This window comes from Stegodyphus dumicola, chromosome 4 (assembly GCF_044657685.1).
Source record: "Stegodyphus dumicola isolate Sdum_Otavi_A_Nest chromosome 4, ASM4465768v1".
Taxonomy (NCBI): domain Eukaryota; kingdom Metazoa; phylum Arthropoda; class Arachnida; order Araneae; family Eresidae; genus Stegodyphus; species Stegodyphus dumicola.
Window position 1 is genome coordinate 248,299,989 of NC_140771.1, and position 27,760 is coordinate 248,327,748.

The following is a 27,760-nucleotide window of genomic DNA, read 5'->3' on the forward strand; positions in this document are numbered from 1 at the left end:
TGTGGAAGCAATATAATGTAACAAATGCAGAACTAAAGGGTATCCTAATAAAAGCGCCAACTGTAACATGTCAATAAAATATTTTATTTTTAGAAAATGGAAAATATTTTTACATATTTACGACAAATAAATGTTCCAGTTTAAGAATTTTAAAAAAAAAAGTCTGACATATGTCGTCCATGATTTTTTCTACAGCACTGTACTCTCTTGATGAAATTCATATTCCCTCTCTCACAAATCTACCTATCGAGGTGATTAATGATATGTTCAAATTCCTCTTTAAGTTCTTTTATTTTTATTCTTAAAGTTTGGATTCTTTGGAACTTGAAATAACACTGTCATGTACAATAGCAATGTTTTCATAAACCAACTGGAGAGCATGTAAATTTAATGTCTGCTTTTGAATCTGTATCCTTAAACTTCTTCATCAGTCTGCATATTTTTGTTCCATTATGTGCATTTTCACACATCAAAAGATTGATGAAACTTCTTAATGGTCTGTGCATTCATCATGTAATGAGTTTTCACAGTCAAAACTCACTGTTTCTTTGTGTAGCACTCCTAACAATAATAAAAATGTCAGTCTTGCCAGGTCAAATCAAACTCAATATTCTTAAATTAGAACATCTGTCTGCTGTAAATATGTAAAAATATTTTCCATTTTCTAAAAAAAAAAAAAAAAAAAAGAAAGTATTTTTGTGATAATATCAAATCCAGCTGTTTTGTTGGGACAGCCTACATGTTTTGAATAATTAAATCTATTCTTTATTAAATAAATTGCAGATATCATATGCAACAGTGAGCAAAGTTAAAACAAAAACTTGGAAAAAAAAATTGAAAGCTTTCAAATTTTATATTAACCAGATGGGGCCTTTTTTTTTTTTTTTTTTTTTTTTTTTCCTCATTTAAATACACATACACATTTTGAAAGCATACAGGTTAAAGTTACTTTGGGCTAAAAATATTTAAAAATGGACTATATTTAGAAGTTCCGATAGACAGTCTCGTGTGCTAGAGATAAAAATGTTTTTTTCCCATAAAATGTTGCCATTCCTCCCTTTGAAATCATTGAGTTTGTTAATAAAAAATTCATTAAAGATTTTAAAAATATGAAATAGATAATAAAACAAATTCGGGCTTCTAGATATCTATACTTGGGTGGAGGACTACGTTATTCAAAATTTGATGGCTCTATGTACCGTCGTTTTTTCACACAATGCGAAAAACCATAAATTCATGCAAATTCTTCATTATTTAACTTCTTTAAATATAACACAGAGTGATAATATTTGGTGGCAAAATTTGAAAGCGATTCAAACTTTTATAGTGATTCAACGCAAAATACATATTTCAATTGGTATTTGGAAATAACATACATTGAGAGCATTAATGCTTTTTACTAATAAGTTATGCTAAGTTATATAACAGAGTATAGCTAGCATAAATTTTACTAAATGTAAATCAAAGGAATAAAGGTATTTTATAAAAAATTTTAAATTATGTAGTACTCAATTTTAGATTGACATTATTTTATATATGAGCTTTTTGCATGTCTAGGGATCAGTGTTAGATTTTTCAGAAATGCATATAGCTTTTCTGTAACATTAATTCAAACTCAACAGTGAATTTTTATTCACACGCTCATCAAAATTAAAGAATATTGTCAAGAAATAAAATTTAACTGTTACTTATTGAAAAATGATTAAAATTCCATAAAGCATTACTTAACACAAATTATTCAGTGTGCTACTTGATTAATCTCAAAATATTCAATTTTTGGAAATTAAGAAATAACGAAAAAATAATCTCCTGTGCTTCTCAATAGATCTTTTTTTTAATATCATGCATAGTCACCTCCGACAGAAATGTAAATCTCACATTTTAATTTCATAAAAATTTAATAAAATGTTGATTAAGTACTGCAGAACTGCATACCACTTTGATAATAGTGCACATCTTATATCCTGGATGGTCTGGGGAAACATTTGGCATACTACAAGATTTTGGCCTAAGGCCAACACAAGCTCAATTGGGTCAAGGTCTGATAAGTAAGCTGACCCATCCATATGAGCGATAACTTCTGCTGCTAAGCATTCTCACTCTAGATATGCTCAATGCATATAAATAGTATCATCCATTAGAAAAAATCTCGGCCAATTACACTTTTACATGTAATTTCAAGATTTCTTCCACATATCTGGTTACAGAACCTCTTTCAATGATATGCAGCTCAGTGCAGCCGATTTGATGATTTCATCCCAAACCATAAAAGTACTTTCATAGAAATAGGTCTTTCATGAACAAAGAAAAGCAAGCTGTGTGCTCCCCACTTCCTCCAGATCAAAATAGGTTAAGAATCACAATTTAAATGCTATCTAAACTCATTAGCAAATAAAACACTCATTAGCAAATAGTAAAACACAGTCCCATTGCTCCACTGAACATGACAACAACACCAATCTAAATGGGCCCCTTCAGCAGATGAAGTGAATAGAACACAAACCAATGGCTTTTTTCACGTGAAGACCAACCTCAAAGGGCCTTCTTCCATTAGTAGAACAGCTGATTTCAGTTCATGTGACAGCTTGAAGCTTGGAAACCAGCTCTATTGTAGCTATTTCAAGATGATAATGACAGAAAATAATCTTTAGATGCAGTTGTTGCTGTTGGCCACTTTTGACCAAGCTATCTGCTAACTGATTCACTGCTTAAAAAGTGGTTTTAATTGCTTGACATGATACTCTGAGAAATATTCGCAGATCTTAGGTGACTTCTATTCAAATTTGCCCCTTCCTCTTCAGTCTAGCAAGCAACTGCTACTTTTGCCCTTGGCTTAAATGATGCTTTTGAAACATCACTAATGAATAATGATAACTCTCAGGAACCAAAACAATTTAAACAGTACATATCCAAATTCCGACATGTCTCCAAGATACAAAACATTGTCAATAACTTTGCAAGGTATATTTTAATTTTATAATGAATGGTTATTTTAATTTTGAAACCCTTTCCTTTCAATTCTTATTTTCACTTACAACACCCTAGCAGAATGAGTTTTTAGGATCACGTTGAATGCAAATGAGTGAGAAATATTTAAGGAAGGTTCAGCTTATTTCAATAGAGAGTGCTAGGAGTCCTTAGTGGCATGTGTTTGTCCTGTGGCTAAGTCACACTTGAAGCTGTTATGCTTGGTCATATTATATGTGCCTATGGATATGTCACTGGCTAGGTTAATTTAAGGGTCAACTACATTAGGTAATTATGTCTAGCTTTGGCTAAGTCTCATTTAGTTAATTACAGTTTAGTTTCTTATTTCTTATTCTGAGTTAAAGTCCGAGTAGAGGCTTTCCTGTAAGCCCGAGAAGGGGCCCACTGTTATTCGTATTTGAGGTCGAGAAGGGTATTTTTACCCTTCTCAAGTATATGTCTTAGATGTTCTGGACTCAACGAGAAGTCACTCCGTAGTTCACTAGGTTCCTCGACGTTTTATTATAGCCAAAGGGCGAGGAACCTTGCAACTAAATGCAAATTAAGTTTAGAAGTACAATTTTGCTTTCAGTTGCAGATAATTACAGCACTGGACATTATTTAAAAACTTTCATAACAAAGCATCTTTTTTTTTTTTTTTTTTTTTTTTTTCCCAAAATTATCATTTAATTTTTGACAAGCAGTGTATTTTAAACAAGTTTCTGCACTAATCTTACGTGTATTAAGCTAGTCCTTACCTGATTTAAAAAGAACTGAACCGAAGCAACAGGAGAATGCTCTGTCACTGTGATGATAGGATTTGGTACACTAAAAGTATGATATGCTGGTACTTTTTTAACTCCCAGAGAGAGAGGCTGATGAGTAATATGTGGAATAACAGAATCAAATTTATGATGTTCACCATAATGATGTAGACTAGGCATGCTACGTCCTCTCACCATCTCTGCCTTCACGAGCTCCGATGTGTCAGTATCTTCAGATTCTGAATGTTTGTGATCCAACATAGCAAGAGCTGATTTGGGCCTCTGCATTTCTAACAGTTCGGATGACAAAGAGGATTTAAATTCAGATTGACCAAAAGATTCAGTTATGACAGATCCTCCATGTGCTTCTGGAAGAGATGAAGTATGTGAATGATCCTTGCCAATTTTGTCTAAAAGCCTTTCTGATAGACGAAATTTTTCCTCAACAAATAATTTCAAATCCCCCATTTTCATCCGTTTACATTTCTGTTTCTCAGACTGTCCATCAAAAGACGACTGGTGAAGTTCATGCATACTGGTGTGATGACTTGGTAACTGATACGATGTGTCTACCATAAATATATTTTCCATAGCAGAGGAAGAATAATCTTTTTTATTTTGCTCTGGTGACTGATAGAATGATATTTCTATTTCGGGAATAGGTAAAGAACAGCTGCGTTTACGAACACAGGATATTTCCGAAGATGTATCTCTTATATCTTTTAATCTGGAATTGGAAAAAAAAAAAAAAAAATAGCAAGCTTCCAAAATATAACTACAATTAAATACATAATAGCTACATACTAGATAGCAGTTTATCTCAAGATGTACGAATTTCAAAATACTTAAAGCAATAACTTTCAAGTGTAAAAAATTATATGCATATACGAGGGCAATCCCAAAAAAAAGATCTCCTATATTTTTAGATATACAAAGAACCGTTTATTTTCTGTAATTGCTATATCACTTTAAAGATTGAAGAATGCTTTATTTTTCAACATAATCGCCATTTCGGTCGATGCATTTTTGTAGACGCTGTGGCAGTTTTACAATGCCCATGGCATACCAGCCTGCCGCCATGCCCTTCAGGAAGCGTTGAACCTCATCTTTCCCCTCATCATCGGAGCAGAACCGCCGTCCAGACAAATGTTCCTTCAACTTAGGGAACAGGTGGAAATCGCTGGGTGCCAAGTACGGACTGTAGGGTGGGTGTGTGATGATGTTCCAACCAAAATTTTGCAGGAGATCGACGGTTTGACGGGCAACATGAGGATGGGCGTTGTCGTGGAGAATGCTTACACCCTTGCTCAACATCCCTCTTCTACGGTTCTGAATTGCCCTTCTGAGTTTCTTCAGTGTTTCACAGTACCTGTCAGCGTTGACTGTTGTCCCAGCAGGCAGAAAGTCGACCAACAGTACCCCCTTCCTGTCCCAAAACACCGTTGCCATGACTTTACCGGCAGATTGTGTTTGCTTGAATTTTCGTGGCTTGGGCGAAGAGGGATGCCACCACTCGCGTGACTGTTGTTTTGTCTCAGGTGTAAAGTGGAATGCCCAGGTTTCCTCACCTGTGACAATTGAGTCCAAGAAGTTGTCCTTTTCGTCTCCATAGCGGCGAAGAAATTCATGGGAAGTATCAACCTGTTGCCATTTGTGGTCTTCTGTCAACATGCGCGGCACCCATCTTGCACACACCTTTCGATATTGCAACTTTTTCGTTAAAATCCTGTTGATGGTGCTTCTGGAAACCTCAGGAACCAAAATGCAGAGAGCATCCAGAGTGATCCTCCGATCTTTACGCATGAGTTCCTCAACTTTTGCGATTGTCTCGTCGGCAATTGACGGCCTCCCGCTCCTTTCTTCGTCATGAATTTCAGTGCGACCGGCTGTAAACTCTCTACACCACTTGCGAACGTTTTTGACATCAATGCATGACTGTCCATACACTTCGCGCCAATAGGCGGTGAATTTCAACTGGTTTAACGCCTTTTGCGTTCAAAAATCGAATAACTGCGCGCACTTCGCACTTGGCGGTAACATTTATCGGGAGCTCCATTTCGAATGGCTGCTAAGCCAAGACTGAGCATCCGAGCGAAGCACCTGCGTGCTTATGTGGTAGCGGAAAAGGCACCACTCACAACAGTGTTGCCAACAACCGTATTAAAACTTTCTCTACGTCCCCAAGAAATAGGAGACCTTTTTTTGGGGAATGCCCTCATATGTATTGTAAATCTAGTGAAATCTTAATTAGTGACCTTCCAGAGGCTAAATGAATCAACTGATAATTTAAATGTTAGAAAGATATAATCAAGATATGGGGAAGACTTTCTGAAATCTTAAAATTGTTGCTATAAATAATAAAAATTCTCCCCTTTAAATAAAGAATTGTAATTTAAACACTGCATGTTCAAAGTGAATAGACAGCAATAATTACTTTTGCAACAGATATAGCAGTAGCAATTCAAGTAATAATTATGATATGAATAATAAATAAAAATAACATAAAACATATTTTGAGGTTACTTTCCTATTCCAGTTGATGAAGCTTATGATTTTCCATTTCATTACCAGCTGACAAGGCAGAAATGTCTGCAAAAGCTTCTACTTTTGGTTTAAACATGGCTTCAGCATCTCATTTCTAACTGCATTTTAACGCATACCATTTTATTCTTCAACATGAGGTTATTTTCTTTGTATACAATTATATTTCAAAAATATTATTGCTTTATATTTAATAAAATTTGATTACATAATTCACAAGTGTATTTTAATTAGTTATCTACCATGTTTATGCAAAAATAAGATCTCAGATATTTTTTGCCTTATTAATATATATTCCCTCCCATTCCAGTTCTTTTCTGCTATATATTTCACTCTAAATTTAATTGGATCTTACAGTCAGGTATTTCGATAAATGAAATTGGAGAATGAGAGAAAGAATTTTAATAATCATATTACTTATAACATTTACACTATTTAAATACTAAGTAAGCCATACAAGTAATTACTACATACATAAACTGTATAACTGTCATTAATTATGATAGCCGCATCTAGTTGAATGACTTTAATTCAGGCCTGCATCCATTATATAATTAAAAACTGACAGGCAACAATATGTCACTGACTTTTCTAATTTTTCTTTCTATACCATTGTAAAATATTATACAGGGTGTACCGTAAATGTATTATTATTATTATGCTCCTGTAACCCTGATAGATAACAATTTAATAATCCAAAAGTTAGAATTTATTGTTAAATTAAATATGAAAAATTAACATAATTAAATATAAAATCTATGTAAGAAAGTTTGCATGGGTAAGCAAGTGATTACTTATTTACTTCAAAATTTTAGATTTCTAGCTAAAATCAAGTTCTTGCTTTTTACAATCTATATGTTACTAAAATATAATCTAATAGGCAAATATATATTTAAATTATATGTTTATTTAAAACAAAAACTCTTAAAATAACATAAATAACTGTTAAAATGAAATTAAATTTAACAAGATATTTTAGACTGAATTAATATAATGTACACCTTTACTCTCAAAGATTAGGAGTTGCATTTTAATTAAATATTTCAGTTAAAATATCTATAAACTTTTCATACCTATTTCAGAACTTTTTACAGAGAAATAATAACAATACCTTTGATATAAATATTTTAATGCCCAAAATATTCCTTCTTCTAACCACTGAGAAATAAAAAGGCAACGAAGAACAGCAACATCTAAGTATGAAGCCATTGCAACATCCATTTTCCCTGGCTTAACATTTGCAGTACTTGCCTCTAAAACTCCAACTGGAACTTCTGCCTTTCCATCTGCCTCTGTTACACAAATATTCCCACACTTGCATTGCAATAAATTATTATCCTCCTAAAAAAATTACCTTTTAAATTAATGTCATTTTAATTAATTATATTTTACTGGAAAATTAGCATTGTGAACAGTGAAAAAATAATTCATACTAGTTAAACTAACCTGAACTTTTACAGCAGAACTTGAACAAATTTCACAGTATAGTGCATCTTTTTTGTGTTCAGACTTCAAAGAAGATTTACTGCTCTCATCTTCGTCTTTTTGCTTCATAGGGATGGGGGGAAAGAAACTGATTTAGTGTACTAGTATTAAAAATTTTAAATCCATAAAGGGAAATTTATGATGACAATATCAGTTTTCTTCATTTCTTTCTTACTTTAATACGTATGACTTTTTAATAGGAAATTTTTATTATTCTATTTATTCATAAAAAATAAGTGCAATAAATAAATAGATTATTCCAATCTGAAAACTTTAAGTTACATTTTAACACCTCAAAGAGAATTTATCACTAAATTTATTATAATTAATTTAAAATTAAAAAATCTAAAATAAATGTATAAAATCCTATACATGTTTCAATTCTCTTTTCATATAAGCTTTCTGATTATCTGCAATCCATTGAAAAGTCTTGCAAAGGTAAATTTACAAGGTAAAGCAATACATCACCAAAATAGTTATATGGACACCTATGACATCGTCAAAAAATATTCGTGTGACAACCCATGCATGTGCTTAGCCCGTATTTGTTTTGGGACAGTGAGCAACATCGATGTTGCATGGTGAACGATTTTTGCAGTTTTCTGACTTATTTTAAATGAAAACAGATCGCTGCATACATAGGAAAAACAACAGAAAAAAGATTTCTGAGAAAAAAGGGGTTTTTATTACCAATAATATTTGCTTTTTCAATTTTATTGATCAATTGGTCTTGCATGGAATTCTTAGTGCACCACCGTTTTGAAAATGGCTGAACTTTACCTTAATGAAAAAAATCATTATGAACAACCCTATGACTTTTCACTTGTGGTTGAGGCTATTCAGAAAGTACCAAAATTAATACAGTACAAAGTCCATAATGCGGACTCGTCGGGACTTCGGCGATTCCGGATTAGGGTTTTTCCCGATTATAGATCATCTACTTAAATTTGGTAAGTTGGCATACAGAAATTATACAATTAAAAATATGAAACCATAATTTATGAAAAAAAGCAATTATGATCTAAAGGGTATCAAAATTTACAAAAAAACTTAATATTTATTTGTTTACTTTATTAAACATTTCTTTCAATGTAAGTTGTTTAAGTTGCTTCGTTTTTTGTGCTAATACTTTCTCTTTAATTCTATAAACAGACATAATTTCTTGTTCAGTTACAAAGTTCCAATGTTCAAGTCCTGTAATTACTGTGTCGAGAATACCGACTAGCTTGTCAATCGAAATTTTTTGTTTTCAATAACCTCTCTGTCACTTTCTATCGGAAGTGTGCATGGGTAAATGCTTTATGCGCATGTGTAGCGGACGCACGCATTAAACGTGCATACGTAAGTTTGTGGCTTTGAGGTCAGGATTATATATCATTCCAGATAATGGATGTCCGGATTACGGACTTTGTACTATACCAACTTCAGCCAACTTAATCTCTACTCTCCCCCCCCAAAAAAAAACTTTAAAAAAATTCAATTTTAAAAGCTCTAATAACATTTTCTTTTAAATTTTTGTTTTGAATAATTTTTAAACAATTCTGTTTACTATGCTGATGAGCAGTATTCTAACATAACATGGAATGAAAAGTATTCTAATATAAATGGAATTATGAGTCAAACAGCATAAGCTTCCCTGAAGAAAAATAACTCTTATATTCCCAATCTTTATCTGAACAGAGATCTGCAAAGCAAAAACAATAACACCCCTTTAAGATATAAGAGAATAAAAACAAATTCTCTAATATATTCATATTCTTTAATACCTAAAAACCACAAACATAATGATTATATATCATTACTCGTGAATGCTCAGATCCAGTTGAAGCAGGACTTGTGACTGTGGGTCCAGTATCACTACTGTCTAAAGAAGCTGTGCATTGTTCCTTGTGCGATTGTTTCTCTTGAACAGCTGCAAAAAAATTAAAATTATAAATTAGTACTTAAACATAAAATATACAATACACATGTAAGGTTAAAAAAATTAATTTCTTAGAATTAAAAAAATTCAGTTAATCCAACATACACAAATTTTCAATCTTTAACTATAATTGCTCTCTCTATCAAACAAAACTTAACATTTATCATATTAAAAACATTACCACTTATTTTATATTTATTTATTTAATTTTCCTTTAAAAGCGAAGAGTATGTTCCATATGCTCTTCAGAAGAACTGGTGTCTTATATGACTGTACATGAAGAATAAAATTTAGTGGTCTTTAATCTGGACGTCCATAATCTGGAATGATCTATAATTCGGACCTCAAAGCTACAAACTTTCTGTACATGCGTAAATGCATATGGTGTTTACGCATGTGCGTTTAATCTATAACCGACAATATAAGCTCAGTTAAAATTACCTAATTATCTATTTCAGTCGTGTTATTTCAGATTGCACTGTTCCTTAATCTTCAGATTGGATACAGCTTATTATTTTTTGCAGACTGTTAGAGCAATTTTATAAAAGTAAGCTTGAACTTTTGATTACGTCAAATAAAATTTCCGATTCTGGAGCTGCCAAAGGATCTACAAAGCGAAAGCAACGTCGTTGCGCGCAATGAACTGGAAGTTGATCTGTCAGCACTATCCTCATATCACAGGGCAGATGTTTTTACTTTATTCGGCTTATAATTACTTACTAAATATAGTGTTTCATCTCGATGTATTCTGATATGATTTAAATCAATTTCCTCATCATTATAAATATCACAAATATGCATAAAATAGTTTTCTGGTTGCAATTTTCTAATTTTGACTATGCATAATGTATGCTTTATGCATGCGCGCGTTGAAAGAAATGTTTAATAAAGTAACAAATACATATTAAGCTTTTTTTTTGTTTGTTTGTTTGTTTGTAAATTTTGATACCCTTTAGATCACAATTGCTCTTTTATGATTTCATATTTTTAATTGTATAATTTCTGGATGCCATCTTACCAGATTTAAACTGATGATTTATAAACCGGAAAAATTGATAATCCGGAATCGCCGAAGTCCCGACGAGTCCGGATTAAAGACTTTTGACTGTACTAACTAAATGCAATCAACATTACACTGCTAGCCAGCCCACAAATCACTTCTATTCAAAATGTGGCTTAATGTTTGAATTATTAGGGTTACATGCATGAAGAAAACTATTTTTGGAGAGCCATCTACACAGAACAATAGAAAGTGTTTACAAAAGTGTCAGACCCACCAAAATGAGATAAAGAAGCAATGAGCTAACGTTTTTTTTTATCCATCAAGAGCTGAGACATTCTGTACTCAGATTCCAGATATCAGTTAACCTGGCAAAGAAAGAGCTAGATGTATTAGAAAAGTTTATAAGAAGGGTATAATTTTGGTGATGGCATGGGATGGCATCAAGGCTAATGGGTGAACATAGATGATACACAATGACTAATGACAAGTGACTGCCTTTTGAAAATGACAGCAGAATTTATTCATGATAATGCCATGCTTCATCACACTAGAACTACGTAGAATTTCTTAAGAGTGAAGATATCCATCAAACTGCCAAATCTCTGAACTTAACTCGAACTGCCAAATCTCTGAACTTAACTCGAATCAGCAAGTGATTAATTAAACACAAAGTCCTTTGCAGGCTAACACACAAAACTTAATCTCGGCTTTCAAATAGAAGGATCTACCTCAGAAACTCTCAAAACATTTGGCAGTGAGCATGCCATATCATTTCTGACTGCTGTATCAACGTTCAATATACATCTTACTAAGAAGCCAAATTGCCTGGGCATTAATACAGTACAAAGTCCATAATCCGGACTCGTCTGGACTTCTTCGACTCCAGATTATGAATGTTTATATTATAAAAAGAATGCGCCAACCCCTTTTTTGTTTTTTGCTTTGTCTGTATTGTCTTATCTTTGTCTATTTTCAGATACATTGTGTAAAAATATTTGGTAATTGTAAAATTATTATAATAAGCTAAAGAAATATCAAAACTGCTACAATTTTTTTGGCGACCCCTGCTGTAGATCCCGCAACCCACAGTTTAAGAAACCCTGCTTTAGACTTCAGAAATTTTAATTAAAAGAAATTAATTTTCTCACCTACCAAGAAGTCAGATTCACATTTATGATACTCATTGTACGCAATTGTAAGCAAGTTTCTGGGTTGCGTACATCAAGCTTTTAAGTTTTCCATGTTACACTTTTTCATTTTACTTAAAAGCTTTGTTAACAAAATCAAGAGAGAATAAAAGTTCCAGTACCTACAATAGTGTTGTTGCAGATGCCAACTGTCAGGCAAAGTTACGTTTTTATTTACTTGGGCTAGAGCTTCAACTGTTCACAATATAACTATTGTAGTACTCAAACTAATATATTCTCCATTCACAAAACACTAAGCAAGAAAAAACATTACTCGGTGGCTACTTATTTATTTATTTCTTAATTACCACATATTTTACAAATAGATGTCTCACAACACCTTTTTCACATACGTATAAAAAAAGATTAATAAAAAAATTACAAGGTAATGCCAATGCAAAGAAAGGAAAAAAAATCCATAGCAAGTGTTGCTAGATGAACTGGTTACGATGGTTAAAATTGTTTTACTTCTTACTTTGGGAGAAATTGTTGAATTTCTGACAATAAAACAACAGCAGTAAAAGCAGAAAACTCACCTCCACCAATGAAAACATCTCCAAATTTAGGCAAATTGTGTTTCTCTCTCCGCCCTCTCAGAAATGTGCGCTTTGTCATAACATGAGTAGTAAAGCATGGAACATTTGGGTGTTTGAATTCCCATAAGGATTCCCATAGTTTTAAACCATTTTCTAAACGAAAGTTTGTCATGAAATCTGAATGCTTTAGAAAATCTCCTAATGGGGCAAATAAGTAAACAAAAACCTGCAAAATTCAAAATTTTAATATAAAAGCCATGTTTAAAAAATGCATGACAAAATATAATTCAAATGACATTCAGCAATGTTTACTTTTAATACATTTTTGTATGTGTGTGTATATATATATATATATATGGCTTAAACGGACTAATGTCTTTCTGTAAATTGTGCATTTTTCACGACTTCAGATTTGGCTTTAGTAGAAATGTAATTTGATCCTTACTTGGATGAAAGACGAAACCCTCTCACTTAATTTAATTGTTAATTGATAGTAGATTGATTTGTTCCCCTTGGCAAGTCAATTAATCTACGATTAATGACAATAGCTACTTTTTCAATACCTGAAAAAATGTTTACCTTTTTTTTTTTTTTTTTTTTATTGAGAATTTTTTTTTAAGAATTTTTCTTTACAGAATTTTCTGTTTTTAAAGCGATAAAGGTCTAGAAAATACTAATTTAAAATGCTAATTAAAATACTGAGTAAATTTTTTTTTCTTTTATTAATTCATGATTTTAAATGAATTTCTGTTCCTTGGAGATGGTATATATAATTTTTTTTAATTATATATATATAATAAGATAAGATGACTTGGAGTAAACTGCGACAGACTGGCAATGGTTCTCTGCATTATATCCTGGGAAGACTTTAGCTTCTACTTCTCCAGTTGTTATAATGCAAACATTCGGCCACATCTGTCTACAAGTCTTTCTTTGAGTGCTGTCTTTCTAGCTACACAGTAAAGTCTCCTCAGGATATAATGCAGATAACAATCACCAATCTGTTGCAGCTTACTCCTCAATCAAATTGTCTTTTGATATAACAAATTTGAGGAAAAAATTTTTTATTTATGACTGCAATAGCACACATTTATAATTCAGAAGAAAAAGAATTCCAGCTTGTACCATTCTATACAATGGGAATATGTCATGTTTTATTACTAAAAAAGTTGCTAATTTGTTAAATATAAGGAAGGAAAGAATTTAGACATCTGTATCCAGAATAAATGAGAATGTTAAAAACATTAATTATCAACTAGACATACAGATTTTGATTTAGTTATTTCTAAAATTACCGATGTAGCCCCATCAAGGAGCAATCATTAAACATTCCTACTGACATTCATTTAGCTGATTTCCGATCTGCATTTCTTAACAAAGTTACTAGGGGTCGAACTGTTTTTTGAGATTTTAAAAATAGGAAAATTTCAATTAGAAAAATCAAAAAGTAATATCCCAGGAAACGACTTTTGAATATGTCATGTCTGCTTCGTGCAAGAGTGATTCAGAAGCAAATTATTGTGGCTTAGTTCTAAATAGTGAAGAACTTAACAAAATTTTGCAAAGATTTTGGGAAGCTGAATGTTAATGCACTGAATGGAATTTTTGCATGTTGAAGCATTGAATGGAAATTTTGCAAAGTTGAAAGTTAATGCATCGAAAATATTAAGGATGTTTAGAGTGAAGAAGAAAGTTACTGTGAAGAACATTTTAAGCATACTCACTATCGATAAATGATGAAAGATATGCAGTACAAATACCCAATAAGGAAGATGTGGAATTAGGAGAATCGAAAACATTTCTCGAGAAATGATTACATCAGGTGTGGAATCGACTAGAAAGCAATTTAAATATGAAAACTTTGTATAAGAATTTCATCAAGGAATATAAGGATTAAAATCATATGGAAGAATTTCAAAAAACTGAAACATCGACCTGCATTTATCTTAATCATCATGGAGTTTATCATCTGGAAAAAACTTCTACTAAATTTCATGTGTTCCATGCATCAGTGGCTACTACTAATGAAAAATCACTTGATCAAATACTAATGAAGAGAAGAATACCACAAGAAAATTTATTTTCTATTATTATTTAATTCCAAAAATAGAACTATGCACTAGGAGCTGATGCTCAGAAGACATATAGACATATACTTAGTGAGCCATCTCAAAGAAACCTGAAGCTGATCTTACAGAAAGAATTGACTAAGTAGCCCTAAGCAAACTTAACATCTGAAGACTGTGACATATGGAACAGCAAGCACACTGTTCCTCATAACAAGAGTGATAAAGCAGTTAGCAATTTATGTAGCAACTGAATCTCCTTGTGCCTCAAGAGGCATACTGAAGGACTGTTATGTGGATGATATTATCATTGGAGTTAATATGCTGCAAGAAGTCAGGCATTGCAGACACAGTTAATCTGCCTTCCAGAACGTGGTGAGATGAAGTTACACAAATGGTCTTCAAATAATGCTGAACTACTGAAGAACTGAAAAATTGCTACTCAGGATTATTCTTTTCAAGATACTGATGAGCCTCAGATTACAAAGGCCTTGGGAATGTCATAGAGTTTGGCACAGACAGTTTGTCATGATTTAAAGATACTCGACATTGATGAGACAATAACAAAAGAGATATCTCATCAGTAATAGGTCACCTCTTTGATCCACTGGGTTTAATTGGACCTGTTATGGCAAAAGCTGAAATATTTCTACAAAATCTTTGGCTCTTTAAAATAAGTTGGAACACACATCTCCCTAAAAATGACTCTGAAGAATGAAAGGCATTTTTGCATAATCTTAGCATAGTCAATGATTATTGCATCCCTAGAATTTTTCTGACCAATGGAGTGCAGCAAACAGATATAATAGGATTCTGCACTGCTAGGCAGAAAGTTTTTACAGCCTACAGTTTTTCAATTTATGCAAAATGCATGTCATCTTCGATTGAATGTTCATAAAAACTTCTCTGTAGCAAGTTCCGTGTTTCACCTCTGAAGTCACCATTTCTTGTTTGGAACTTTGTGATGCAGTTCTGTTGGTAAAACTAATGAAAAGAATATTCCAGGCCATTCAATTACCCATAGACAAGATGTGTTATTTTGGCAATAGCATCAGCATGAGTTAAGAAGGAACCTTACCAGCTAAAACCATTTGCTGCTTAAAGGGTGTCTGTCATTCACAGTATGACTGCTATTCATCAATGATACCATGCCAACACTCATAAAAATCCAGCTGATTTGATATTATATGGATCTAAGAATCTTCTTCATAATGATTTATGATTATATAAACTAACATTCTTTCTAAAGAACTGAAGCCTTGTGAAATAATTTGATCTGATATGGTTGACGGGGAATATGCCAAGGAACTCAAACTTAAGGATAATGACTTAGTTAATCTAAATGTGAACTCTAATTTCTTTGTTTTAGATCCTAGTTTAATATTAGTAATAACTATGCTTGTATTATACGTGAAGTTTTTATTATTACTTATTTATTTATTTTTTCACATTTATAGCCAACTGTAAAGCGAAAAATTTAATAAGTCCTCTAGCTGTTAAAGAATTGAATGATGCTAAAAAAATCGTCATATATGTACAATCACAACAATTTTGCAAGGATATTCTCTCCTTGAAAAATACGAGCTGTGTTTCTTCTAAAAGTAAAAATTTGTATGCCCATTTCTAGACATGGATTCTGTTTTGAGAGGCAGACCTTACACAGAATAATACTAATGACAATAAAAGAAATTTTTATGTAATGTTAAAAGATCATTTTATCATAGATTTGTTTTGATGCATTATCAGGTTAATTATTTGCATCTTGATGCACAAGCTTTATTGCATCAAGTTTGCAGTAAATTTTGGGTTATTGTTGGTCAAGATATAGCTTGAAAGGTTGTACCTGAATGTAAACATTTTAAAAGCTAAAACAATTGTATTTGGATAACTCATTCCAAATTCACCTGGTGAAAGAGTAATTACACAAAAGTGTACATTGCTATATTTATATGTTTAGCTACTAAAGCATTATGTTTAGAGGTAGCAATTGATTTAACTACAGATGCACTATTTTCTACTTTTAAAAGATTTATTGCAAAACATGGAAAATGTAATACAATAACCTCAGATAGCAATATTAATATGGTTGGTGCAAAATCAGAACTGAAAAATTGCATACTTTAGTCCTTACAAATTTCTGAACATATGATGGTATAGAATGGAAAATGATTCCAGCAAAGGCATCAAATTTTGGTTGCTTATTCACAATATGCAATAGGTCATTTAAATACCATAATCAGTAGTTATAAATTAACTTTAAAAGAATGTTGGAGTGCTGTCATGCAGATGAAAAGTTTCTCAATGCTCATCCAATTTTACCTTTATCAACAGATGCGAATGATCTTGAAGTTTAACACTGGGTCATTTTTTATTTGAATGTTCTATTACTTCATATCCTGAACCTGATTTGTCTCCTCTTGCAGATAATAGACTTACTAAAGGGCAGATTATTACCAAGTTCATTCACGTTATTTGGAAACATTGACAAACTGATTATGCAAATCATCTTCAATAGCACATCAAATGCTTTATTAATTGAGAAAATTTAAAGGAAGATATGTTAGTTGTGTTAAAGGAAGATAACTTTCCCCATTTAAATGATCTTTAGCTAGAACTGTAGAAATTTTACCTATAAAAGATAACAATACCCGAGTTACATTATTGTGTTCTTATTGAAAACTGTGCTTTTATTAAAAATGGAGCTGTTTTAAAAGAGCAAGCAAGATTGCACATACTGAATGAGTTTATGTTCTTTATAATGGTTATTGATTTTTTTTAATATTATTTTATACTATATTTCAAGGTTTTCTTTTTTATATTATTTTATATTACATTTCATGATGATAATTTCCTTTTTTATATTATCTTATATTGCATCATGATGAACTATATTATTTTATATTGCACTTCATGATCAAAAACTACCTATTACTGTAAATTATTGCACTATATTACTGTAAAATTAGTTATTCTTCAAATTATTAAATGTTATGTTTATAATTAATATGCTGAAATTTGGAATTTAATGAGAAGTGGCATATTAAGTTTGCATACAATGCCACCTACAGTAAATGGGAAACACTCACTTAGTCACTGGATTCCGTTAAGACAACATATAATATTTTATTAGTAATTAGCATTAATAAAGTTGTTTTAACGGAAGTATTAGTACAGTCCACTGATTTAGTTTAGAATAATAGAAACATATCACAGTATGATTCTGATAGTAAAACATATTAATATTCAATTTTTCTAAATTTCATGTTTGGTGGCTAGTTTTACTTTTTAATATTCTTACACTTTTATACTCAGAAAATCCCTTTCCAATAAATACTTTTAAAATGATGAAAATAAAATAAATAATTAATGTACAATATTTGTGTAGATAAACTTAATATTGTACCATATATTAAAGTTAAACAAAATTAAATACATATAATACAGTTGTAAAGATATTATTTTAAATTAACCAGTTTTATTATTTTGGTCTTTACTATAACGTCTCCTTTCTATTTTCCTCCTCAGTATGCAAATGCGGTAGTCAGTACTTAAATTGAGGTTTTGCGATTTTGAGAGAGAGCATGTTTCTGGCTTCATGTGCACACTATGTGCAGCTCTGATATTTGTAATTATTTGACTTTGCATTCTATCACTGCCAACACTTTGGTTTTGACACTATGGTAGATTTACTAAGCCAGCTTACAGTAATATTTAATTGTGTAACCTTTTTGACTACTGCTTCACATTTAATTTAAATTTGACCATTCATTTTAATTGCATTACGATGAGCTGTGACTGATATTATTGCACGAGAAAGAGTGGCTGCATTTTAAATTCTGTTTAAATAAAAATGTTACTTAATCTTTCTCACGACTTTGTAGTTACTCCAGACCTAGCCATAATTCACTTTACGTCTGTTAGGGATTTGGGATTTATTAACATTACTAGATGATCAAGTAAAATCTACATAGTAACTGATTAAACAATCTCCATATCATTATATCAAGACTGTTTACAAATGTTTACAGTTTTACAAAGATATATAATTTACAGACAAGTTTTACAAATGTGTACAGTGAATTAAGACAACTCAAGTCAAATTAAATTTAATAAGAAATAGTTAGTATAAATGAAATAATAACAACAACAACAACAAAAATTCAGATGAAATAAAATTTAATAGAAAAAATTATCCTGAAAATCACAAGACCTGGGGAAATGGAATTCATACAATTTAAATTCTTTAATTTAATAAATTCCATTCAGTGCTGAGAAACATTTTATTTAGTAGTTTTCCTTAGTAAAAGTTAAAAAGTTAGAAACCAGGAGCTTCACTGAGGAGAGCAGGGGATATGTTGAAAAACTGAGTCTCACGGTAAAAGCAGACTGTTATAGCAGCATTCCTCTATACATACAAAATTTCACAAATAATATACTGTATTTCTAAAGAAATATTTGTATTTATTTTTTATATGGTTGTATATAAAAGCACAGCTTATCTTAGACTAATTTTGATGTCAATGCTTTACAAGGATGTTGCTCACAAAATTTACTTATACATTTGTTTAAAAAAATAAACACCATTCTCCTACACGAAGATTTATAAAAAACCCATTTTATTGAAATAGAAAATTATCCAAGTTCACTACAAGCTTATAAATATAGTTTGAAAAAAGCAGTACAGTCAAAAGTCGTTAATTCGGACACCCATAATCCGGAATGATATATAATCCGGACCTCAAAGCTAAAATCTTTCTGCTCATGCGCAGCGTTGACGCATGCGCATAAGTGTTTTACACGTGCGCGCAAGACATTTACGACTGCGCATATGTGTCTGCGCAAGCGCAGAATACGTTTTCGCATGTGCGTTTAATGTAAAACGGATGGTATAAGCTAAAATTATCTAATTATCTATTTCAGTTAATGTTGATGATTGCGTTGTTCCTTAATCTTCGAATTGGATCCGGCTTATTATTTTTTGCCGACTGTAAGAGCAATTTTATAAAAGTAAGCTTGAACTTTCGATTATGTCAAATAGAATTTCCGATGCTGGAGCTCCCAAAGGATCTAGAAAACGAAAGTATGCTTCGATGTCCATCAAACAAAAAACGAATTGCTATAAAAAAATGGATAAAGGCATATCCTTTGTTTATCTAATGGTTCCGAAATCTGTTTATCAATTTCACTCTGCTCTGCGCGGGGTGGGGATGTCGCGCAATGAACTGGAAGTTGATCTGTCATCACTATCGTTATCTTTAGGGCAGATGTTTTTATTTTATTTGGCTTATAATTCCTTACTAAATGTAGTATTTAATCTCGATGTACTCCGTCTTTGATATGATTTAAATCAAATTCCTCGTCATTATAAATATCACGAATACAAATCAAATTTCTCAACCAGAAATCAACATTTCTGGTTGCAATTTTCTAATTTCGGCTATGCATAAGGTATGCTTTAAGCACGCGCGCGTTGAAAGAAATGTTTAATAAAGTAAACAAATAAATATTAAGTTTCTTTTTTTGTAAATTTCGATACCCTTTAGATCACAATTGCTCATTATTTTATAAATTACGGTTTCATATTTTTAATTTTATAATTTCTGCATGCCATCTTACCAGATTTAAACTGATGATCTATAATCCGGAAAAATCGATAATCTGGAATCGCCGAAGTCCCGATTAAAGACTTTTGACTGTATTTCTTGATAAATTCAAAGATTTTTAAATAAGCCAGTCTATTTATAAATGCTTGTTTAAGCAAAATCTCAAATTTCCGTGAAATTTTATAAAGATTTTGTGAGTCATGACCACTGAAAATCCACACTGTTTACACAATTTCAATTTCATGTGTTGAAATTATTTTAGCTTAAACCCATGAATGTGCTTCTGTGCAGAAGTTTGTCCATGTTTCTGAAAGATGAGCTTTAAACAGATCATAAGAACTCTAAAAAGGAATAGTTACTTTCTTAAAAATAAATTAGATTTTACTGGAACTTTAAAAACTAAACATGAGCTTGGAAATATTTACTTTTAAGCCTAATATTATGAAAAATTCCATAAGCCTTAACGGAGACTGAAAATCTTTCAACTTTTTTTTATTTAGATTCCTCACAAGATACCTGCCAACTTGAAATTATAAACTAATGTAAACTGCAATTGATTCCACTGCTAATTTAAAATTTTCCGTAAATTTTAAATTACATTTAATTTTATCAATTATAATGTTTATTTTTTTCATAGTATTTTTATTTTGTTCAGCTTAAAATTGCAACTATTCCTTTATTTCATGTTTGGTTACTTTATATTACAATAATTCTGATACCTCACATTTATATATAAATTTTAAATTATACAAAAGCCACACCTTTGACTTACCTATCTTTTAAACTGTAGCAAGACAACTGTAACTGACACTGAATTTAATACAAAGTAAGACGCATGCTTTTATAATGTGCCTCATAAGTATCAAACATGGTGTATAAGAGTTTATAACAACTATTAAATAACATTAAAAACATTTAGCTACACTGAAATAGTTAAATAGATCCCTGAAAAATCTAATGAAAATTTTTTTCCTATCAATCAAGTTATGCCAAACAAAGAAGAAATATTTGGATATAGTATGCAGAATTAAGAAACTGGGACTCAGGATACTGGATTTAGCTTTCTAAATTTAAGATCTTATAATTTGAAAATTTGTTAAATATAGACAAAATATTTAGAAATTTTCAGTGTCTATTAATGCTGTAAAGAGATAAACACAAATAAAATTCAGAAATATTCTAAATAAAAATACCTCACCTGTATTGCAGAAATGGGAAATAAATAATGACTAGGTGAATGAAATATGCCTTGCTCTGCTTCGGCATCAGCACATTCTTCAGCAGCATCTAAAATTATCCATTGTAATGTGTATAACAATTTAGTTTCAGCTGTACCTAGTTTATCCAAACATCTGTCTTTACGGCGATACAAAAGTGCAGCACAACAGTGCATCACATGAGGGAATGCTGCTTGTATTAAGTGCCATCTAGATATAAACAAAAATTTTTATCACACATGAAAGTTTCACAACCATAAGAAAAGCATAACTATTAATTCAATTTCATTGTTGCTTATCTCAATTCTTCACCTTTATAATGCTTCTGTATCTCTAGAGTGGATTTGTTTCAGTAAAAAAATTAATTTTACTATTGTTGCAAGAAAGGTTTCAGGGTACTATTCTGTTTTGCGGGCCGTAAAAAATTGCAGCAAAAATGTATGCGCAAAAGCGCCAAATCTAGCAAACGCGCCCATTTAACAGCGCGCCAAATCTAGCGAACGCGCTTATTTCAGATTGTGTAAGTATATATAGCTCTATATTTCTTAAGACGCCATTGAAATAATAGTTTAATTTTTAAATCCTTTTTCGATTTTAAATCCTTTTTTGATATCCTATGGATTTAACAATTTCGGAATTGTGCATGACGAAACGTTGGCAATAGAATTTTGGGTAAAGTGCAGAATCACCCACTGCTTGACACGTTTTTAAGAATTGCACATACTCGGTATCCATGTGCACGTCGATCTATTTTCACTTAAAAAAAAAAATCCTAGAATTGCAGAAAAATGGCATTGCACACACCCTTTACTTTATCTATGTACACATCGATCTATTTTCATTTAAAAAGTAAAAGAAAATTGACAAAAATGCAATTGTTTTTACCCTTGTAAAAAGCGGCAAACAAATAAGTGAGGGATTCTGCACTTTACCGAGAATATTTTCAAAGAAAAGGCATCATTCATTATAGAAAATTACGTCTGAACAACCAACGAGATGAAATTATGCTTTAGCGATAAGTCGGTAGCGAAATAGCGAGGAAGGCATCCATTCAGTTATGTTTAGCAATTTTTATATAAATTATAATAATAAAAAGTATTACATGAAATTAACATTTCATCTAAATTAAAACATCAATCTTAGATAATTATTTACTATTATACTTCCTTTCTTGCATTAGGGTTGCCGCAATTATTTTTGGCAGCATGAGCATCAACAACAGTTTGGCGATTTTTTACGGCCCTCGAAACCGAATAGTACCGATTTCAGAAATTGTAACTTTCTTTCTCTCAATTAGCCTTCTAACATTTTGAAATTTTCTTTACCATTCATTTCATAATAGTAATTTAAATTACATTCTTTTGGAACTGATATTTTATTACTATGCACAAATGTACATGTTTTATAAGCCACAGATTAATTGGTCATATCTATATTTGTGGGTTCATGGATTTGGAGGAATTTATGACAACACTTGATGAAAAATCAAAACACAATTTATTCATCAGTATTACACAGGGCAGTTCCAAAGATGTGTTACAATCATAAAAAAAACTACAACAATCAGCAACACAATGTTCAGACTATCATGGTAAAGACAGCTTCATGGCAAAGCACTGAAGTAAAGTTCCTGACTTGGTTCAGTCTCTCTCGAGGTAATCTCTGAACTCAAAACACTACAACTGGATTAAACATGCTCTCCTACTACTTGTATCAACAGGGTATTTAATTAGTTAATGTTAGTAGAATTATAAATAAAATTGCTTTATTCCCTGTGCAGTGCAGCACGTGACGAATATTAAAAGAAAGCTAAGCTGGAAAATTTTTTAAAATACAAGAGCGCAAGCATTTAAAATTTAATAAATAAATATCTCTTTTTGATTTCGAGAAATTGCTAGAACAATCACATGTGACTTACAGAGCTAATAAACTAAATTGAGAGGAAAACCTCTCAATTTAGTTAGTTTTTGTTTTAAGAGTTTGTTTAGAAAACTGCTCTTGTTGACTGTAGCGTATTCACGAATTATCTTTTTCTAATTGTTTTGAATTAAGTTCTGTTGAACGTTTGAGTAGTTAAAAGATAACTACTGTGAGATATTGTAACACTGTACGAATATCTGAGGAAAATTTAAGCATTTTATTTTATTTGTGATAATAATAAATTTTTGTTCATTTTTTATCGGACTTGTGCATTCAATTCATAATGAACCCATATACATGCAATAGCTTTGACCTGCCTTCGAGAACCTTCTTAGGAAAGCAGTAAGTATTCGTTTTAGAATATTCCTGCTCTGTATATGGCATATCACCAATTCTCTCACCAAATGCATGACTTCATGCCAAATCTGGCAACCCTAAACCTGCTTTGTGGTGAACCTATCTTACTGCAGCTGGGCATTTCGCAACAATATTATAATATTAGCTGTGTATCCAGCTAATCAATTAGTGACTGACTCAAGTGATTACCAGAAGTAACAAACTCAACAGCAAAAAAGAAAAGAAAACACCAGAACTAAAGTGCCTTCAACTGTCAGTTGGCAAACTAAATTTCCTGATCGTATATCTACACCTTAACTCTGTCAAGTAGCAGCAGACAAGCATATAGTGACAAAGTTCTGACTTATTCATTCTCTTTTTCCTTCAGCAACAGCTGTACACATAAGCTCAGTTTATATCTGCATATCTTTAAAACTAATATAAGCACTAATTGAACTATTAATATACAATTGAAGTGTATTTTAAACCATGTAATGTTCCTTTGAGGGCCACCAGTCTGAGACAATTTGTATATGGTAAAACAAATAAGGACTATCTGCCTAAACGAATGGATGTCTTCCTGAAGAACATTTCTGAAGAAAACTGGCTTGTACTCATATTAAACATAGAGAAAAACCATTAAAACTAATCATGCAGACAACTTGTTTACCTGGGTTTGAATCCGAGACTCAGCAGTCTTTAAACACTCAACCACAGGCTGGGCTAATGTGGAATGGGATTTAGAGATAATTAAAATATGGTTAACTGTGCTGCTATATGCTAACCAAGAATTTCAGCTAGTTATTTTTTTAATCAAATACAGAAAAGCATGTAAGGTCTATTTGCCTGAGAGGAGAGATGTCTTTGTGGAGCGCTTCCGAAAGGAAACAAGCTTGTTTTCATATTACACATAAAATAAACAAATGACAATAATACCTACATAGCCACATTATTTGATATTTTATGAGATATGCTTTTTTCAAAATTGAAAACAGAAAGTGATTTATATTCAAATTACAGACATAATTAGTTATCTTATGCAGATTTTAAAATAACTTTATATTTGTTTCTAGCTAAAACTGAGCAGAAGCAGATATCATTAGGTTATTCTCAAATAGTGCATAAATGCGAACAACTATATATGATTCAACACTATAATATATGACATAATATAACATATATAACATATACTATAATAGATGGCATAATATAACATCATAATACTATATAATACATTAACAATTACACATGACTACACAAAACAGCATGTTATATTCTAAAAATGGTATAGATTTGTTATTATTTATTTGGCTTATGAGAACAGGTTAAACCAAATTACAGTCAAAAGTCGTTAATCCGGACTCGTAGGGACTTCAGCGATTCCGGATTATAGATCATCAGTTTAAATCTGGTAAGATAGCATGCAGAAATTACAAAATTAAAAATATGAAACTGTAATTTATGAAATAAAGAACAATTATGCTCTAAAGGGTATCCAAATTTACAAAAAGAAAAAGCTTAATATTTATTTGTTTACTTTATTAAACATTTCTTTCAATGTAAGTTGCTTCGTTTCATGTGATAATACTTTCTCTTTAATTCTATTAAACAGACATAATTTCTTGTTCAGTTACAAAGTTCCGCTGTTCAAGTCCTATAATTGCTGTGTTGAGAATACCGACTAATTTGTCAATCGAAATGTTTTCGTTTTCAATAACCTCTGGGTCACTTTCTTCACTATCGGAAGCGAATTATAATGACGAGGAACTTGATTTAAATCATATTAAAGACGGAGTACATCGAGATGAAATACTACACTTAGTAAGGAATTATAAGCCAAATAAAATAAAAACATATGCCCTGAAGATAAGGATAGTGCTGACAGATCAACTTCCAATCCGTGTTGAGAATACCGACTAATTTGTCAATCAAAATGTTTTTGTTTTCAATAACCTCTGGGTCACTTTCTTCACTATCGGAAGCGAATTATAATGACGAGGAACTTGATTTAAATCATATCAAAGACGGAGTACATCGAGATGAAATACTACACTTAGTAAGGAATTATAAGCCAAATAAAATAAAAACATCTGCCCTGAAGATAAGGATAGTGCTGACAGATCAACTTCCAATCCGCGGCGTGAAATTGATAAACAGATTTCAGATTTCAAAACATACTTTCGCTTTATAGATACAAATTACATATTAGTAAATATATATCAAAAATTCTATTTGACATAATCGAAAGTTCAAGCTTACTTTTATGAAATTGCTCTAACAGTCTGCAAAAAATAATAAGCCGGATCCAATTCGAAGATTAAGGAACAACGCAATCTGCAACATTAACTGAATTAGATAATTTTAGCTGAGCTTATACCTCCGTTACACATTAAACGCGCATGCGCACAAACATATTCGCAGCCATAAAGGTCTTACGCGCACTCTCAAACGCCTGTGCGCATGCGTGAACGCGACGCATGCGCAGAAAGTTTGTAGCTTTGAGGTCCGGATTATAGATCATTCCGGATTATGGGTGTCCGAATTAACGACTTTTTACTGTACTTTTTATTCTGCTTAACATGATGCCATGCAAACTAATTTTTTTAAAAAAAGGAGCTTTTTATAGTAGTTAGTAATTCAAAACAAACATCTTCTAATACAATAGTATGATTTACAGTACTTATGTATTATCCCAACCACCTTAGGAGAAGTCGCCAAACTCTGGCAACCATGCAGATACAAGCTCCTTTGGTAACTATATCCATTATATGTTGCAATCCAAAAATTAACCAATTAACTTTTTTCTTCTGTAAAAAAATCGCCAAACTGCACCAAAATAGTTGCACTAAGATGTACGTACCTGTTGTACTTCTTATTCAAACAAAATAACTATCTTTTTATTATAACGCTGAATATAAAAATAATTACCTGCTAATGCTTTTAATTGCCGCAGTAAGGCTCGGTGAAAGACCAAACTGTATATTCTGGACAAGAACTTTCTCAAAGGACTGTAACGAAAAAAAAAAAAAAAGAGGCAAGTTTGAAAATTGTGAATCATTTTACTGGACTTAATACAAAAAAAGAGTTAATAAGAAAAGAATAGTAATGCATTAAACACAGTTAAAAGGACTTACTTTACAAGCATCTCGCTGTTTCTGAAAGGAAAAAAGAAAATCAGCATTCAACATTTCAAACAGATTTAATACCTCCAAACACAGTGGTGTTCAAAATTTATGTAACAAAAGTAAACTTCGTAGCATCTCCAATATTTATAATAAATACATAAATTTGAATTACTTTTGATAAAAAGATGTTTTATATCGTGAAATATTAATACAGCAATGCAAAATAAAAATAGGTTAAATAATGCATACAATTCTTATAATATGATAAATTAATAATAATAATTGATAATAAAGTCTTATAATATGATAATTTGGGAAGGGGACTTATGATACAGCAGATCTAGTAAAAGTAAATTAATAGGGTAATATATAGAAAAGTGTTACCAATTATTACAATATTGACAAGGTTGTTAAGAACTGTTTATGAGAATAAATCTCCCTCTTCCATAAAAGTAGATGAACTTATAAAGGATCTTGGGAGAGGATTGATGCACTCCAGTGTTCTCATTAGAGAACTGTACATAGATACCGAGTTTGTGCAATTCTTGTTATCTTGGCTTTGTGTGCAAAAATCGCCGTTATGCAAGCCAAAATTAAAAGTCAAAGAATTACACAAACTCGGTATCCATGTACCGCAAAAAAATTGCCACGTTTTGCCAAGGGGTACCCTAAAATATGCTTTTACCAGTTCATTTTTTTCCCTGAAGTTTTATGTATTGTTAGGGTTGCTGCCATCTAGTTAAGATTTGAGGCCAACATTAATATCAGGCACTAAATGGTGCCCTGTTAACCGAAAAGTATCCAATTTTTGGAGTCGTTGGGGAGAGATGAAGTATCCAGAAATGATATCATCAAACTTATCATAGGAATTCTAATTCAGAAGTCAAACAACAAAAATCAGCGTGTTATTGTGTCTTAATTATCATAGGAACTAACAAATGAAGCAATTTTGCAACTCTTTTCTACAGCTGTAATTTTAATTAAATATTTCACTAACTGCTTTTGCTTAATACATTATTTAAATTTATTACATTTATAAATAAATAAGAATTTTCAGCTCTCCTGTACTCAAGATGCTACTTCCCTCCC

The 27,760-nt window shown here is 31.6% G+C and overlaps 1 protein-coding gene across 4 annotated transcripts in view; it reads right to left on the reverse strand.

Moving 5' to 3' along the window:
* The window catches only part of unc80 (unc80, NALCN channel complex subunit), a 249,409-nt gene that overhangs the window by 200,792 nt on the left and 20,857 nt on the right, over nucleotides 1-27,760 (reverse strand). For all 4 annotated transcript variants that reach the window (XM_085816189.1, XM_085816190.1, XM_085816191.1 and 1 more), the window contains exons 4-11: nucleotides 26,681-26,701; nucleotides 26,475-26,554; nucleotides 21,272-21,500; nucleotides 12,405-12,630; nucleotides 9,560-9,669; nucleotides 7,719-7,820; nucleotides 7,384-7,613; nucleotides 3,726-4,458 (exon numbers count right to left, since the gene is read on the reverse strand). In XM_085816189.1, coding sequence (XP_085672315.1) covers nucleotides 3,726-4,458; nucleotides 7,384-7,613; nucleotides 7,719-7,820; nucleotides 9,560-9,669; nucleotides 12,405-12,630; nucleotides 21,272-21,500; nucleotides 26,475-26,554; nucleotides 26,681-26,701 — 1,731 coding nt within the window. The remainder of the gene's footprint in view (nucleotides 1-3,725; nucleotides 4,459-7,383; nucleotides 7,614-7,718; nucleotides 7,821-9,559; nucleotides 9,670-12,404; nucleotides 12,631-21,271; nucleotides 21,501-26,474; nucleotides 26,555-26,680; nucleotides 26,702-27,760) is intronic.